Below are 15,470 nucleotides of genomic sequence, written 5' to 3'. Positions count from 1 at the left end.
ATTAGATACATTTACTCCAGTTTATCATTCATCTTCATCATCATTTTATCAATAGCTTCCGTGATGGGTGAGCCCCCCCAAACGCCCGTATCAAAGCAAGCGTATGATAAAAGATGATCTTTAATGTGTGGTATGAGTGGTGGCAGTGACGATGTGAGTGAAACGGATCTTTCATGCCTTGAAATGACGTCGTGACGTCACCTTTATCAACATGAAAGTTTGCTAACAAGCTGTGCTCGGAGGCTGCATTCCAAGTACTGCTTGTTGGCTCGGACTGGACTGTGGACGCAACAGGTAATAAGAACATTTACTGTTGGTGCTCTTTGCTAACAACTTATCAACTTTCACTGATGCTGGTGAACACGTGTGGTCATCTTGACGCTTTGCTGCCGGTCTTGCCAATATTCGGCAAGCTTATTATTTTCATGTGCTTCGTTTGGTTGCTGCGTGTCACTTCACGATCAGTTCTACGTGTTGACTTTGTGGTTATCGGAAGTGTCGATGGATGTTGTTGGGTCGAATTTGACGTATTTGTTGAAAATAAGCGTCACGTGACTTACGTGTTTTCATCAAAGAGGTTGCCAATTACGATGAAAGTACTACGACTATTGTAACAAGAGAAGACAGAGACCACTGGTATGTACCAGCTGCTATTGTTCCTAAATTACAAACCGTGTAAGTCATCATTTAATGCTATTCCTCTTTGATTGGAAGGTTAGCAACCTTACCTGTTCTCCTGTGAATAGGTGAAATACATTTCAAGAACATTTGCTGGAGTTGAGTTGACGCGTCCTCGACAATCTTTTGGGCCTTTTCAAGTGCGTAAAGCCCAAAAGAACTTGGCAGATGGGATATGTGACGTGGTTGGTGCCGGCAATAAGTGACTAAAAAGAAGCTGCAATATGACATATTAAATATGGTTATTGCTCATTTCTATTAAATAGAAATCGCAGCACGTGACGTCACAGAAGCGCTTGGGTAAAAATTGGCGAGTGGAGGAAGTGACATACCCACTGGGTCGCCACAGGGGTGTCCTCTCTCCTCTTATTTGTCTTGTATACCAATTAGTGGCAAACTCCATGCCTGGGGTGGCATATCGTCACACTTGCAGATGATGACTCTGATCATGGCCCTGTATTGTCTGAATTTGTGGCCTGGTGTAGCATGTCCTTCTTAAAGGTGAATCTGCCAAAACGAAGATGATAGTAGAGCTGAGGAAGAATCCTACAGTCTTCTCACCTGTTGTTGATGAGGTGGTTCAGCAGTACAAATATCTTGGAACGATGCAGCCACTGTTGTGGTGAAGAACTGTAATGTTGTCTTGTTAATTCATGTTGTCTGTGTGTGATACTGCTAGCCGTAGAACAAATTGCCCCTTCAGGATAATGACGTTTATCTTGTCCTTGATGTCTCGTGTGTGCAGAACCGATCATGTTTCCGCTGCGTATCATGTAGCAACACCGGTAGAAATGTGGGTCAAGATGGTGAATCTTTTGTTGTTTCACTTAATGCACGCCTGCGTGGACCTTGTTGCACATGTGACGAGTGAATCCAGTAGACTAGTAATGTGCAATACCACAGTTGGCAGGCCGGGGTGGCGGTCCCCCTTTTCAAGAAGGGAGGCGGGGGGTGTCACACTCCTCAGCCTTCCTGGGAAAGTCTGCTGCTCCTTCGACATGGAGAGGAGCCAGTCGAGGTGGTTTGGGCATCTAGTCCAGATGCCTCCCTGGTGAGGTGTTCCAGGCATGCCCAGCCAGGAGAAGGCCTCTAAGCAGACCAAGGACACGCTGGAGGGATTATGTCTCAAAGCTGGCCCTGGAGCACCTTTGGTTGTCCTCCCAGTGGAACCGGAATAGGTGGCCGTGGGGACCGTGAAGTCTGCCCCCACCACCGTGACCTGGATAAGTGAAAGACAATGGAATGGCAAGGACATGTTTATTATCCTGTGACATGATGCTTTAAGGCAGCCATCGTTGCAGGCTGCACTTGTAGAAGACGCTGCACAGGCGACTGGAAGCATCCTGACCTGATAGCCAACTGGTAGGTAAGAACTATTATTGCTTCTAAAGCAGGGCTGGCCAAACCTTTTCCAGCCAGGGCCACAAAGTGAAAAGTGCAAGGATTCCACTTTGATATTTCGTAACATGCTAAGAAGTTGTGGATTTGGCAAGGAAAAAAAGCTTTGTGATATCAGAAAGTCAGGAGCTTTGCTTCAAATATTTCCACTTCTTAAATCATTTTCCTGGCAATATTATGACGGCCCCCCCTCCCAACCCAATTTTGCCAAAAGTCACAACTTTTGTTTCTTTATCATCACATTACTTTTTTTTTTCATTTTCCTTAATATTTCAACTCTATGTTCATAAATGACTTACTCACAATGGGCCTCATTCACGAAACGTTCTTACGCACAAACGTGTTCTTAAAGCCTTCTTACGAAGATTTTTGGCATTCACGAAACGTGTTCTGAACTCACAGTTCTTAGATCTAAGAACAAATTCTACGAACGCTCAGGAGGACTCTTACGCACAAGCAAAGCTTGCACTTTCAATGCGCAATCGCCCTCATGATGGATTTTGCAACCTGATCCCAAAAAATGTAGTGCAAATAAAATATCCCAACAATTATTTATCATCAAAACAACTAAAATATACTCCATGGATAAATATATATTCAAATCCCAATTCATCAAAAAAAAAAGTAGCTGGCTGGACGTGCGCTGCGCAGAGAGAGAATGTAAAGGGACCATTAGATTTATTTGCTGAAAGCCACCAATATTTGATGTCCCGCTTCAGGCTTCAGGCTTCCCTCTCTGTTCTTGCAGGTGTTCAGGATCATCAGAATAACATCGCAATGAAACGTGGTGTGTCTATTGCGCACGTAGCACCCCCAGATAACGACATGCGCCCCCAGCCACGTCTTGAGCCAGAGCACGGGGCTGCTGTATTAATTAGGCAGCGTCTAATCAAATGTAACCACAGAAAAAATACATTGTCACACACAAACTATGTATTTTGACTTTATTTTTCCATCATGATTGTGTAAATATTTTCTAGAGTTTCCGAAATGGTTTGGTTTCTGATTGATGGCCCACCTCCCGTTTCCTCCAGATCCCTCCGGTGCAGTGCAATCTTTTTTTTTAGTCTATTTTAAGTCAAAACACTTCTTTTTAACCTCTGCGGTGGCGCGTTTCTCCGTGGAAACGGCATTTATGTTTCCTGCAATGGTGCTCCATGCCGACTCTTTTTGGATGGCCTGATGACCGGTGGATACACGTGAAAATAAGGTGGTCTTGTGTTCGCTCACTCCTTGTAAAAGCACCTCTATTTCAGTACAATTGAACGTTTTCTTCTGTTTGTTGTCCAGCTGCTCCTCAGTCTTGCCCTTGCGCGTTGCCATCTCCGCCTCCAGCTGCCTGTTGCGCACAGCACATTTTTTACCTTTTATAGGAAATCATAGGCGGTGACCTATGCAAATTAGGGCTCACATGCACGGGCATCGCAGTTGGCATTCATCAACCTAAGAACACCTGTCAGGATTGTGTGCTGCGGTACTGCCTTCTACTGTTTCTCTGTTGCAGCACACTCCTGAGCACCCTGATGAGCTAATCATCTTCACCTGTGCCTGATTAGTTGTGCTATTTAAGCTGTGTGCAATGCTAGGTTCAGTGCCAGATTGTCCCTTTGCTACTCCCTGTTCAGCTCCTTCCAGCTTGTTCTTGTGCATTGTGTTTTGGCTTTCTGACCCTCGCTCTGCTCACCTGTAAGTACCTACCTGCCTGCTTGACGTCTTCAGCAGTAGCTGTATTCTTTGGTACTTCTGCTAGTTTTTTGTTAGCAGCTCTTTTTGTTCTTGTCTGTATTTTTCCCTGCTCAGCTCACCTTGCTAGCAGTGTTTTTTGTTACTGTTTCCCGCGACTAGGTCCGGATGTATTTTGGTTGTACTTTGTTTCTTGTGTGGTTTTTGGTACCTTTTTGTTATCCATTTTTGTATTAAAGACCTTTTCTGTTTTCACCTATTCGACTCTGCATTTTGGATTCCTGCATCACGGCCTTGGCCGTTCATAACAGAACAATCTGGCCAAACATGGAATCCGCAGAGTTCGCACATATAAAGGCCGCACTATCCCAACAAGGTGCGCTCGTCGGCAGCCATGAGCAATCCCTCCGGGGAGTTATGGAGTCCCTGGCCGCCCTCGCCACTAGCATTAGCGCTATTGAGCAGCATCTGGGACTTGGCTCTCACCCAGGACAGTCGGAGGGTGCAGCTCCCTCATCAGAGGTTGTTCGAATCGCACCTGCTGCCAGCAGCAGTAATAGTCGCGAGCCTAGCCTCCCACCCCCCCCACGCTTTTCGGGGGAATCTATGGATTGCAGACAATTTTTACACCAGTGTACCCTGATTTTTGACCAACAACCCAGCACTTACTATTCCGACCAGGCCAAGATAGCGTTTATAATGAGCCTACTTACTGATGAAGCAGCAGCGTGGGCTATAGCGGTGAGCAAAGCTAAGCCGGAGTTACGCACCTCCTATCCTGTTTTTTTGGAGGAGCTACGGCAGGTCTTCGATCACCCTATCCGTAGTAGGGAGGCCGGTAACCAATTGTTGGACCTACGACAGGGCAAACGCTCGGTAGCGGCTTTTTCTGTGGACTTTAGAGTGCTGGCGGCAGAAAGCCGATATGATGAGGAGGCTCTCCGCGGAATATTTCGCAAGGCTCTTAACGAGCGGATCAAGGATGAGCTGGCAGTGAGGGAGTTCACCACCACGCTCAACGAGCTTGTCGACCTAGCCATACGGCTGGATAATCGCCTCCGGGAACGTGATCGCGAACGCAGTGAGGGACTACCTGCAGGATCAGCCAAGAACCACCGTCAGGAGTTTCGGCTGATACCACTAACTTCCGGAACCAGCGGAACAGAGGGAGTCCCATCAACGGCGGCCACCGAGGAGATTGCGGAGCCCATGCAACTCGGGGGAAGACGCCTGTCTGCTGCGGAGAGGTCGCGGAGACTACGACTCCGCCTTTGCCTGTACTGCGGCGAACCCAACCACACCATCAACAGATGCCCCGCGCGACCGGCACGCCGCGCCGGATCTCCTCCTGACGTTATTAAGGAGACTGGCGCAGGATCGACCGCCGTATCTAAGTCGAGGGAGAATCAGCCTACGCAGGACCGTTGTGAGTATGCTGAAATGCCTCCGGCGTCGGCTCCGACTCCAGCAGTCTTTAAGAGACTACAGGTGACTGGACTCATTACGGGGGGGGGCGTCAATGTTCGGATTTCTGCATTAGTCGATTCTGGGGCGGATGATTGCTTTATTGACTCTAATTTTGTTAAGGAACATGGCATTCAGGGGGTTGAGTTGAGAGACCATAAGGAGGTTCACTCACTGGATGGACGCCCCTTGGCGGTAGTCACTCATAGAACCGTTCCGTTATCTCTTCAATTGTCTGGCAACCACCATGAATCCATTAGTTTTTTTATCGCTCCGTCTCAATCCGCGCCCGTAGTTCTAGGTCTCACTTGGCTCCAGATTCATAACCCGACGGTGGATTGGACGAGGGGACAGATAGTTAATTGGGGCAGTCACTGTTTTGCTAGTTGCTTACGTTCCGCGGTACCCACAGTTTCAGGTAAACCTAGGAACACTGAGAAGATTGATGTCACTGGTGTTCCCGACGTCTATCATGACCTCCGCATGGTATTTAGCAAGGATAGAGCTCAGAGTTTTCCCCCCCATCGTCCATATGACTGCGCTATTGAACTCCTTCCGGGAGCACCATTACCCAATGCTAGGCTTTATAGCATCTCTGGACCCGAGCAACTTGCGCTCAAGGAATACATTGCTTCCTCTCTAGCTGCCGGACTTATTCGCCCCTCGTCCTCTCCACTTGGGGCCGGCTTTTTCTTTGTCGAAAAGAAGGATAAGTCTCTACGGCCTTGTATTGATTTTCGCGGCCTTAATGACATTACCATTAAGAACCGTTACCCGCTTCCTCTCATGGACTCCGCCTTTTCGTCTCTTCATTCGGCCAAGATCTTTTCCAAACTCGACCTTAGGAATGCTTACCACCTGGTTCGAATCAAAGAGGGGGACGAGTGGAAGACGGCTTTTAATACGCCACTCGGTCACTTCGAGTATCTTGTTATGCCCTTCGGCCTTACCAACGCACCCGCCGTATTCCAGTGTTTAATAAATGATATACTTAGGGATATGATTAACCACTGCTGTTTTGTTTACCTAGACGACATCCTGATTTTTTCTAATTCCCTCCAGGAGCATATCCAGCACGTACGCCGCATCCTTCAGCGGCTGTTGGAGAATCGCCTTTTTGTCAAGGCGGAGAAGTGCGAGTTTCATACCACATCCGTGTCCTTTTTAGGGTTTATAGTGGAGAAGGACAAGTTAAGAGACGATCCCGCCAAGATCCAGGCGGTGGTCGATTGGCCTTCTCCCAAATCAAGGAAGCACTTGCAGAGGTTCTTGGGGTTCGCGAACTTCTACCGGAAGTTCATTCGTAATTTCAGCATAAAGGCAGAACCTCTGACAAGGCTTACATCAGTAAAGGTTCCCTTTGTATGGTCTCCCGAAGCTGAGGAAGCGTTTACCAAGCTTAAAGCACTGTTTACGTCTGCCCCTGTCCTTACTCACCCTGATCCTGCCTTGCAGTTTATCGTTGAGGTTGATGCCTCGGATACGGGAGTGGGGGCGGTTCTATCCCAGCGCTCACCAGTCGACCAGAAGCTGCACCCGTGTGCCTTTTTCTCACGTCGCCTCACCTCGGCAGAGAGAAATTATGATGTGGGCAATCGGGAACTGCTGGCCATTGTGCTCGCGCTGCGGGAGTGGAGACATTGGCTGGAGGGTGCAGCCCAGCCGTTGGTAGTTATTACGGACCACAAGAACCTGGCATATATACGCTCAGCGCACAGACTCAACTCTCGCCAAGCCAGATGGTCACTGTTCTTAACAAGGTTTAACTTCTCTATCACTTACAGACCTGGATCACGGAATATTAAGCCTGATGCACTATCTAGGATCTTTTCCCCGGTGGAGTCGGACTCACCACCGGAGACAATCGTACCTGTCGCCCGGATACTCGGCGCCCTCCAGTGGGAGGTGGAGAGGAAGGTCTCAGAGGCAGCGGGACAGACGGAACTACCAGAGGGGTGCCCAGAGGGGAGATTGTTTGTTCCTGAACGACTCAGATCCGAGGTGCTGCTGTGGGGTCACTCGTCTAAGATTGCCTGCCACCCGGGGATTCGACGAACCCTATTCCTGGTCTCCCAAAGGTTCTGGTGGCCTACCATGACAGCTGACGTGAAGAAGTTTGTCGCCGCCTGCTCCGTCTGCGCCAGAGGTAAAGCTTCCCATCGCCCTCCTGCCGGTTTGCTTCAGCCGTTACCTGTCCCTGGTCGGCCATGGTCCCACATCGCAATGGACTTCATCACTGGATTACCCTCGTCATATGGCCGGACCGTCATACTCAATATCGTGGACAGGTTTTCGAAGATGGCGCATTTTGTGTCGCTCCCCAAGTTGCCCACGGCCCTAGAGACAGCTAAACTGTTGGTGAGGCACGTCTTCCGCCTACACGGGATACCTGCAGACATTGTTTCGGACAGAGGGCCTCAATTTGCTTCAAGAGTGTGGCGGGCATTTAATAAGGCATTGGGGGCGACCGTTAGTCTTTCTTCTGGTTACCACCCTCAGTCCAACGGCCAGACGGAGCGGGCCAACCAGGACTTGGAAGCAGCACTCAGGTGCGTTTGTCATCGACACCCCTCCTCCTGGTCGACCCACCTCCCCTGGATCGAGTATGCCCACAACTCGTTACCCTGCTCGGCGACAGGTATGTCACCCTTCAAGACTGTTTTTGGTTACCAGCCCCCGCTTTTCCCCTCCCAGGAAGCAGAAATTACCGTCCCGGCAGTTCATGTACACCTACGACGTGCCCGACGCATCTGGCGAGAGACCCGGGCTGCATTAACACGTACAGCAGAACACAACCGCCGGATTGCTGACAGGCACCGGGTTCCCGCACCTGATTACCAGCCTGGGATGGAGGTATGGCTGTCTTCTAAAGACCTTCCGCTTGCAGGGACCTCTCGGAAGCTGGCTCCAAGGTTCGTGGGACCTTACAAGATCAAGGCAATAGTTAACAAGTCAGCTGTCAAGCTGGAGCTCCCACCGGCTCTTAAAGTCCACCCAGTCTTCCACGTCTCCTGCATCAAGCCTGTCGCTACCAGTCCACTGTGCCCTTCGGTCGAGGCTCCACCCCCGCCCCGCATCATCGACGGTCAGCCCGCGTACACGGTGAGAGCCTTATTAGATTCGAGAAGAAGGGGGAGGGGGGTGCAGTATTTGGTCGACTGGGAGGGATATGGACCAGAAGAGCGCTCCTGGGTCGCCTGCTCCCGTATCCTGGATCCCTCTCTCATTTCCGACTTCCACTCCGCTCACCCCAATAAACCAGGTATGCCGCCAGGGGGCGTCTTATAAAAGGGGGGGATACTGTCAGGATTGTGTGCTGCGGTACTGCCTTCTACTGTTTCTCTGTTGCAGCACACTCCTGAGCACCCTGATGAGCTAATCATCTTCACCTGTGCCTGATTAGTTGTGCTATTTAAGCTGTGTGCAATGCTAGGTTCAGTGCCAGATTGTCCCTTTGCTACACCCTGTTCAGCTCCTTCCAGCTTGTTCTTGTGCATTGTGTTTTGGCTTTCTGACCCTCGCTCTGCTCACCTGTAAGTACCTACCTGCCTGCTTGACGTCTTCAGCAGTAGCTGTATTCTTTGGTACTTCTGCTAGTTTTTTGTTAGCAGCTCTTTTTGTTCTTGTCTGTATTTTTCCCTGCTCAGCTCACCTTGCTAGCAGTGTTTTTTGTTACTGTTTCCCGCGACTAGGTCCGGATGTATTTTGGTTGTACTTTGTTTCTTGTGTGGTTTTTGGTACCTTTTTGTTATCCATTTTTGTATTAAAGACCTTTTCTGTTTTCACCTATTCGACTCTGCATTTTGGATTCCTGCATCACGGCCTTGGCCGTTCATAACAACACCGGTGCCAACGATTATCCCTACTGAAGAACGTGTCGTGAATGCGGCGCAGTTTCCAACCCGCGCCTTCTTAAGTACACTTCTTAACAAGACTTTTAAGATGTTCGTGAATGAGGCCCAATGTTACACGTTTATTCTGAGAACTTTTGTCAATATTTTGACATTATTGTAAAGTTACAGCTGTTTCACATTTCTGCTTTTTTTGTCTTAATTATGACATTGTGCCGACAACACTTTGACTTTATTAAACTTGATTTGTTGTTTCATCTTTTTTTTTTTAATATTTTAATATTTCAACTTTATGCGAATGAATTATTCCTCATAATGTTATGTTCTCCTAAATTTACAACTTTTTCAGGTTTTTTTTTCTTTTTTCCCCCAATTCTTGTAAGATTGCCGCTGATGTGTCACGTCCGCACGTTGGAACGTGGCGTGTGTGCGGGATAAGTGCATGTTTTGATTTCAAAGTGATGAAAAGCAGCTAGAACAAAGACAACTTAGTGGGGGCTGCTGAGGGTCATCTGGATGAGTGCAGCATTGAATCAACCACGTTTCAGTCAAGTGACGACCCGTGTTTTTAGCTGGAAGTCTTTTGGAGCACATGTTAGTCATTTCGATATGGGATAGTTTTAGTGCTTGACAAAATAAAAGACCTAGCATGTTAAGAAAATAAAATGGCCTTAACTATCAAACAAGCAAAACAAAACCAGGATTTGAACCACATGACTGGCACCCACCCTGAGATTCAGGCAGCTGTGTCCAAAGTGCGGCCCAGGGGCCATTTGTGTCACGCAGCTGTTTTTTCAATTTTACTATTAGGAAAATAAGTCATATTATGGGAATAAAGTCAAAATATTGCGACAAGAAAATATTAAGACAAAAATTTTAATTATTGAAAATTGAAAAAAGAAAAGCAAAGATTGAAGTTGATGTTAATAATTGACTTTTCCCCCATCCATTTTTATACCGCTTATCCTCATGCTGGAGCCTATCCCAGGTGAGAGGCAGGGCACATGTGGACAAACAAGCATTCACGCTGGTATTCATACCCATTTGCCTATTCCTAGCCAATTTAGCTCAATTGTAGATCTAAAAATGGCTTGAACAAGCAAAGAATGCTGATGTAAATATGAAGACATGTTCAACAAGCTAAGCTGACAGGCTCCTGTAAATAAATAGAAAATAAAAGCCAGCGGAGTTGAGTTGATCAAGCGATCAAGCGTCCTCTTCCACTCTTCCATCTTCTCCAGGACAGAGACACTCATCACACAACAACTAGCAACATGCAGAGCAAGCTGGACATGGCGGGCAAGAAGCCTCCAAAGGCCTTCGTCTTCCCGGTGGCCACCATCCGCTTGACCTTCGTGATTGGACTCCTCTTCATCGCCATGCCACTGGCTGAAGCAGTGAAGGGCGAGGTAAAAGCACAAATGGATACTTTATTCCCATGCATGTACAGGAAGGACTGGAGTGTAGTGACCCACAACATGTCTTCTACAGGGACAGACAGATCACCAGGATGGACCCACGACGACGTGGCCGAGTTGAACAAGACTATTCATGTAAAAAGAAACACTTGATGTTTTATTATTTACAGTATATATTACGGCGGAACGTCAGTTTTGGTCTTTGTGTTCCAAAAGGTCCAGCAAACACTTTGTTTCTATTAGAAATACATATTCTTTTAGAAAGCCCAGCATTGAACATTACTTGGCTTTATTGAAGACTCGTTAGTGAACATGAGTGGCTCTCATGTTCCCCCTGCAACCTGTGCTAGCTAGGAACCTTTACGTTAGTCCTGATTGGACGCTACACGCTACATTCCTCTTGACTACTTGCATGTTTCATTTAAAAAAACAGCAGATTCAGCTGTCAGAAATACGCAGTGCACTTGAACGCAGGAAGTAGACCATATAGTGACCCACAACATGTCCTACTGCAGGGGTTCAATGAAGCCTTCCCTGAGTATGGTTTGGGAGTACTAAGTAGGATGAAGGTAAACACACACATGGGTACTTTATTTACGTACATAGACAGGAACCACAAAATAATGTAAATTCTCAAGTAGGTCCTGAATGAATGAAGAGAAGAATAATGCCTACTGTTGCGTGGCGTCACGCGGGACCGAATAACACTGAGACTGCTTCATGGGTGCAGGAAGTGGTGGTGACAATGCACACCCATTCAAGATTCAAGATTCAAGAGAGTTTTATTGTCATGTGCACAGTACAACAGCAGTTATACCATGCAATGAAAATCTTATTCTGTTCATTCTCCCAAGAAAAGAAAGAAAACAAATGAAAGAATAAGAACATAAGAAACATAAACACATAAACATATATACCAATAAATTAAGCAACAACAACAGAAGAGACATTAATACAAGTAAATAATACAAATAAATAAATAAATAAAGTGCTATGAGTGTGTGCGTGTGTTGCGTGCGGCGTGTGCGAGTGCTTCGTTGAGGAGCCTGATGGCCTGTGGGTAAAAGCTGTTTGCCAGCCTTGTGGTTCTGGACTTCAAACTCCTGTAGCGTCTGCCTGACGGTAGGAGTGTGAATAATGAGTGTTGTGGATGTGTGCTGTCCTTGATGAGGTTGTGTGTTCTTCGTAGGACTCTAGTTTTATAAATGTCTTGCAGTGAGGGGAGGGCTGCCCCAACAATGTTCTGTGAGGTCTTGATCACCCGCTGGAGTGCCTTCCTATCACGTGTTGTACAGTTACCGTACCAAACAGTGATGGAGGCGGTAAGGACACTTTCCATAGTGCATCTGTAGAAGCAACTCAGGATTGTGGTGGACATGCCAAATTTCCTCAGTCCTCTCAGGAAGTACAGTCTCCTTTGGGACTTCTTCAGAATTTGTTGGGTGTTGTGAGACCAGGTGAGGTCCTCGCTGATGTGTGTGCCAAGGAACTTGAAGGTTTTCACCCTCTCCACCGCAGTCTCATCAATAAACAGGGGTCTATGCGGCTCCTTTTCCCTTGTTCTTGGGTCGATGATCATCTCTTTAGTCTTATCTGTATTGAGATGCATGCGGGAGCCATGCACGTCACGTGTACTATTGTCGTGCTCTACACATAAACGCAGCTTGACAAGGTGTAACATGTACTCCTGCAGGGCCTGATGGGATATGTGAAGGAGATGGCTCAGGAATTGAAGGTATTTGTCTGAAAATGTTACCATTTAAAATTGTAGGTTGCAGGAAAAGTTAGAATGTTATGAGAATGAAGTAAAAATATTAGGGGAATAAAGTTGAATTGACAACAAAGTTCAAATAGTTGGAAAATGACAGAAAGCACAAGTGAGCATGTCCCAACAGGAGTAGACAGATGAGCCCTTCATGATGTCTCAGCTATTACTGACAGGAAGAGTAAGATGAGTCAAGCAAAAGAAAAGCTTCAGTTGAATCAGTTTGTTTTATATTCACAGGATCTTCTGATGACAGCAGGTTAGCATGTCAATCAATTTATGTTTACAATCAATGCTCCCTTGTGTTTGCTGCTTTTTCTTAAATCTTTTATTGTCACAGGCGGGTGCCGTCTGCCGTGGCGTTACCATGAGGGAGGATGTTACCTGTTTGTTGACAATAAGAAGACCTGGCATGATGCTGAGGTATGCCAGCCCTTTTTAATCCTTCAATGTCCTTGCTCATTTCTCCCCAACCACAAAAAAATATTTGTTCAACAGGATGCACGCACATGTATCATTTCAATATGCAAAGTACCCTTGAAGAAAAAGCATTTACTGCATGCTTTGAATGGGAAACAGCACCAGACTTAATCTTCTGCTGTTATTTGGGTCGGGTTGTCGGAGCTGCAGCCTAAGTAGGGAAGCTCAGGCTTCCTTCTTCCCAGCCAGTGGACGGCAAATACAGGCTGTTTGGTCTGAGATGTGAAAACTACCGTGGCACATCTACTCCTGAGACGAGACCATGCACGATATTGCAGCCCAGCACTACGTATGAGGTGTGTTGCGATGGCCATGCAGCATTACTAATGATCAAGACACCCGCTTCACCCTTCATCTTCCAGTACGTGCTCACCAATACGCCTGGCTTACATTTGATGAAATGTAGACTTGGTACAGCTTGTGCTTGGACGTGAACGCGGTGCCACAGCTGTTCAACTCAACACATTCAAAACATACACACGTCACCCCCCCAGCTTGGATTGCGGGGCCTACGGTGTGCATGAAGCACTTCCTGTACGCTTCCAATGGCACCACTTCCATAGTAGCCACGCCTTACGTGACAATCAGAGCTAGATAAAGCTGCTGGATGCTACCTTGAATGCAGCTACCGCCATCCTGTGGATTTCATAAACTCCATTAGGAGGTTGCCTACAGCCACAGTTGTGATGCCAATCTTATCCTGTCCTCTTTGGCTTTTTCAGAACGACTGCCGAGCCAATGATGGACACTTGGCCTCAGTTCCCACCAAAGCCACGTTTGACTTCCTCTACGGTTTGACGGGTAGAAGATGGAATACTTGGGTATGGGTTGGGGGCTACAAAGAGGTAAGACATGCTGGTTTTTGTAGACGTGTGTTGTGTACACCAACATGTACGCCAGTGTTGTAGGAATCATCTATGAAGATGTTCATGTTGGAAAAGTAACTCTCATGAGAAAAAAGGTCAGCACTGCTCAACAGGACGCCAATTTCATAGCTTCAACTCTTCCTTTCATTTTTCAGAGCGGTGTGTGGAGATGGGTTGATGGTTCCACATTTAGTGTGAAGAAGGACGGCGAGGGGGACAGCAAGGATGCTATATGGGGACCAGACGCGCCTGATAACCGGCTTGGTAAAAGAGACTGTGTGCAGATGTACTCGGGTAAGGTTGCAGAAATGCAGTCATGATTGATGAACATTTTAACAACCCTTCATCTTGTAACCTTTTGATTTCTTCACAGGCGGACTCTTTGAGGGCAACTGCATTTACAATCAACAATTTATTTGTCAGAAGTTCTGGGGATGGTCTCGGCTGTGTGATCCGGCTGCTCCTTCAAAGACGTCGGCACGAAAGATCACCACTCTGCCTTCAATTCAGTTGCTTGAATGAATGCTAATCATCATGGACGAGCACATGATCCCTAACAACCTGCACGACGCCAATTTGCAAACTAAAGCTCGTCCTGTTTGCAGTTGAGGAGCTAACACAAGCCATCACACAGAAAATAATCATTCACATTTTTATTCAACCTCACTGACTCAGTTATTGAAATTGGCTGATCTTCTACATTAGCCAGCAGCTAAAATGATGCACACAGCAAATAGCAAGCTGCTATCTGACAGGACAAATAGAAACACACCTAAAACACAACATCAGTCATAAAGTTAAAGAAAAATGTGTCATCTGACCATAAAAAGTTAGTTACGAGATGAGAATGATTACGGGAATAAGGACAAAATTCTGAGAAGAAAATGTACAAGAAGAAAGTTAGAAAATGAAACAAACAATGGCATTTTAACAAGAAAAAGGTTTGTTTTAAAAAGTTAAATGATGTCATTTCATTGTAATTTTCTCTGTAATTTGGGTTTGGAATGTGGGAGTAAAATATTAGAAAAAATCTGACAAATGATTCAACAAGAAAGTTGAAATGGTTAGAAAAATAAAAAGGACCAAGAGTGAAGGTGATATGAACGATGGGCTTTTTCACCTCGACCACAAAGCTGGCATGCATTTTCTTGGAGAAAGATATACAAGAGGGCATCTCTGTGTGGAGTTTGCATGTTCTCCCCGTGTGTGTGTGTGTGTGGGGGGGGGGGTTTCTGTGTACTCCAGTTTCCTCCCACATTCCAAAAACATGCATGTTAGCTTCATTGGAGACTCTACATTGTCCATAGGTATGAATGTGAGCATGAATGCATGTGCCCTGCCTTTGGCTGACCACTGCCTCTCACCCAGAGTGAGCTGGGATAGGCTCCAGCACACCTCCGCAACGCTAGTGAGGATAAGCGCATGGATGGATGTGTTAGTTGTATGTAGTTCAGGGATACATTGAAGATGTCCTGCTAACATGTTAGCTGCCGCTTGATTAACCTTGAGAGTTGCAAACGGTCCCTTGATTATGAGAGTTGCAAACGGTCCCTTGATTATGCTACTCTTTGAGCTGTTTAAGTAGGGGTGTCACCGTGCATGATCTTGGCTTCACCAGGACCACACCATGAAACTGGAGTGACACTGGAAACGCCTCGTGCAGGTTGGATTGCAAAATTTCTAGTGTGTGTAAAGCACTTAATGTGTGCTTCCCATCCTGTCCGGCCCACACACTCGACAGTAGCGATGCCGTAGTTGAGTCTGATGGGCTCCTGGCTGCTCTGTTCATGCCAGACATGTGCTGACACCCCTATGATGTGTTTTTCATCATGATACAGCATTTCAAACGTTATTCCAATATGTGCTA

General features: G+C 46.7%; 1 protein-coding gene across 2 annotated transcripts; it reads left to right on the top strand.

Moving 5' to 3' along the window:
• The first annotated feature begins 263 nt into the window (after positions 1 to 263).
• On the top strand, positions 264 to 14,527 carry LOC129180438 (lactose-binding lectin l-2-like). Of its 2 annotated transcripts, none has more exons than XM_054774917.1 (9): positions 264 to 294; positions 10,316 to 10,483; positions 10,566 to 10,627; positions 12,186 to 12,227; positions 12,498 to 12,516; positions 12,598 to 12,680; positions 13,460 to 13,582; positions 13,759 to 13,897; positions 13,977 to 14,527. In XM_054774917.1, the coding sequence occupies exons 4-9, from the start codon at positions 12,192 to 12,194 to the stop codon at positions 14,123 to 14,125; spliced, it is 549 nt and encodes a 182-aa protein (XP_054630892.1). In that variant the 5' UTR covers positions 264 to 294; positions 10,316 to 10,483; positions 10,566 to 10,627; positions 12,186 to 12,191; the 3' UTR covers positions 14,126 to 14,527. The 2 variants fall into 2 exon arrangements, with proteins under 2 accessions (XP_054630892.1, XP_054630894.1); XM_054774919.1 differs by lacking the exon at positions 264 to 294 and adding an exon at positions 2,010 to 2,044.
• The last annotated feature ends 943 nt before the right edge of the window (positions 14,528 to 15,470 follow it).

The sequence above is a fragment of the Dunckerocampus dactyliophorus genome, chromosome 4 (assembly GCF_027744805.1).
Source record: "Dunckerocampus dactyliophorus isolate RoL2022-P2 chromosome 4, RoL_Ddac_1.1, whole genome shotgun sequence".
Taxonomy (NCBI): Eukaryota; Metazoa; Chordata; class Actinopteri; order Syngnathiformes; family Syngnathidae; genus Dunckerocampus; species Dunckerocampus dactyliophorus.
The sequence above is the reverse complement of the archived record's forward strand: the minus strand, read 5'-3'. Positions and strand labels throughout refer to the sequence as shown.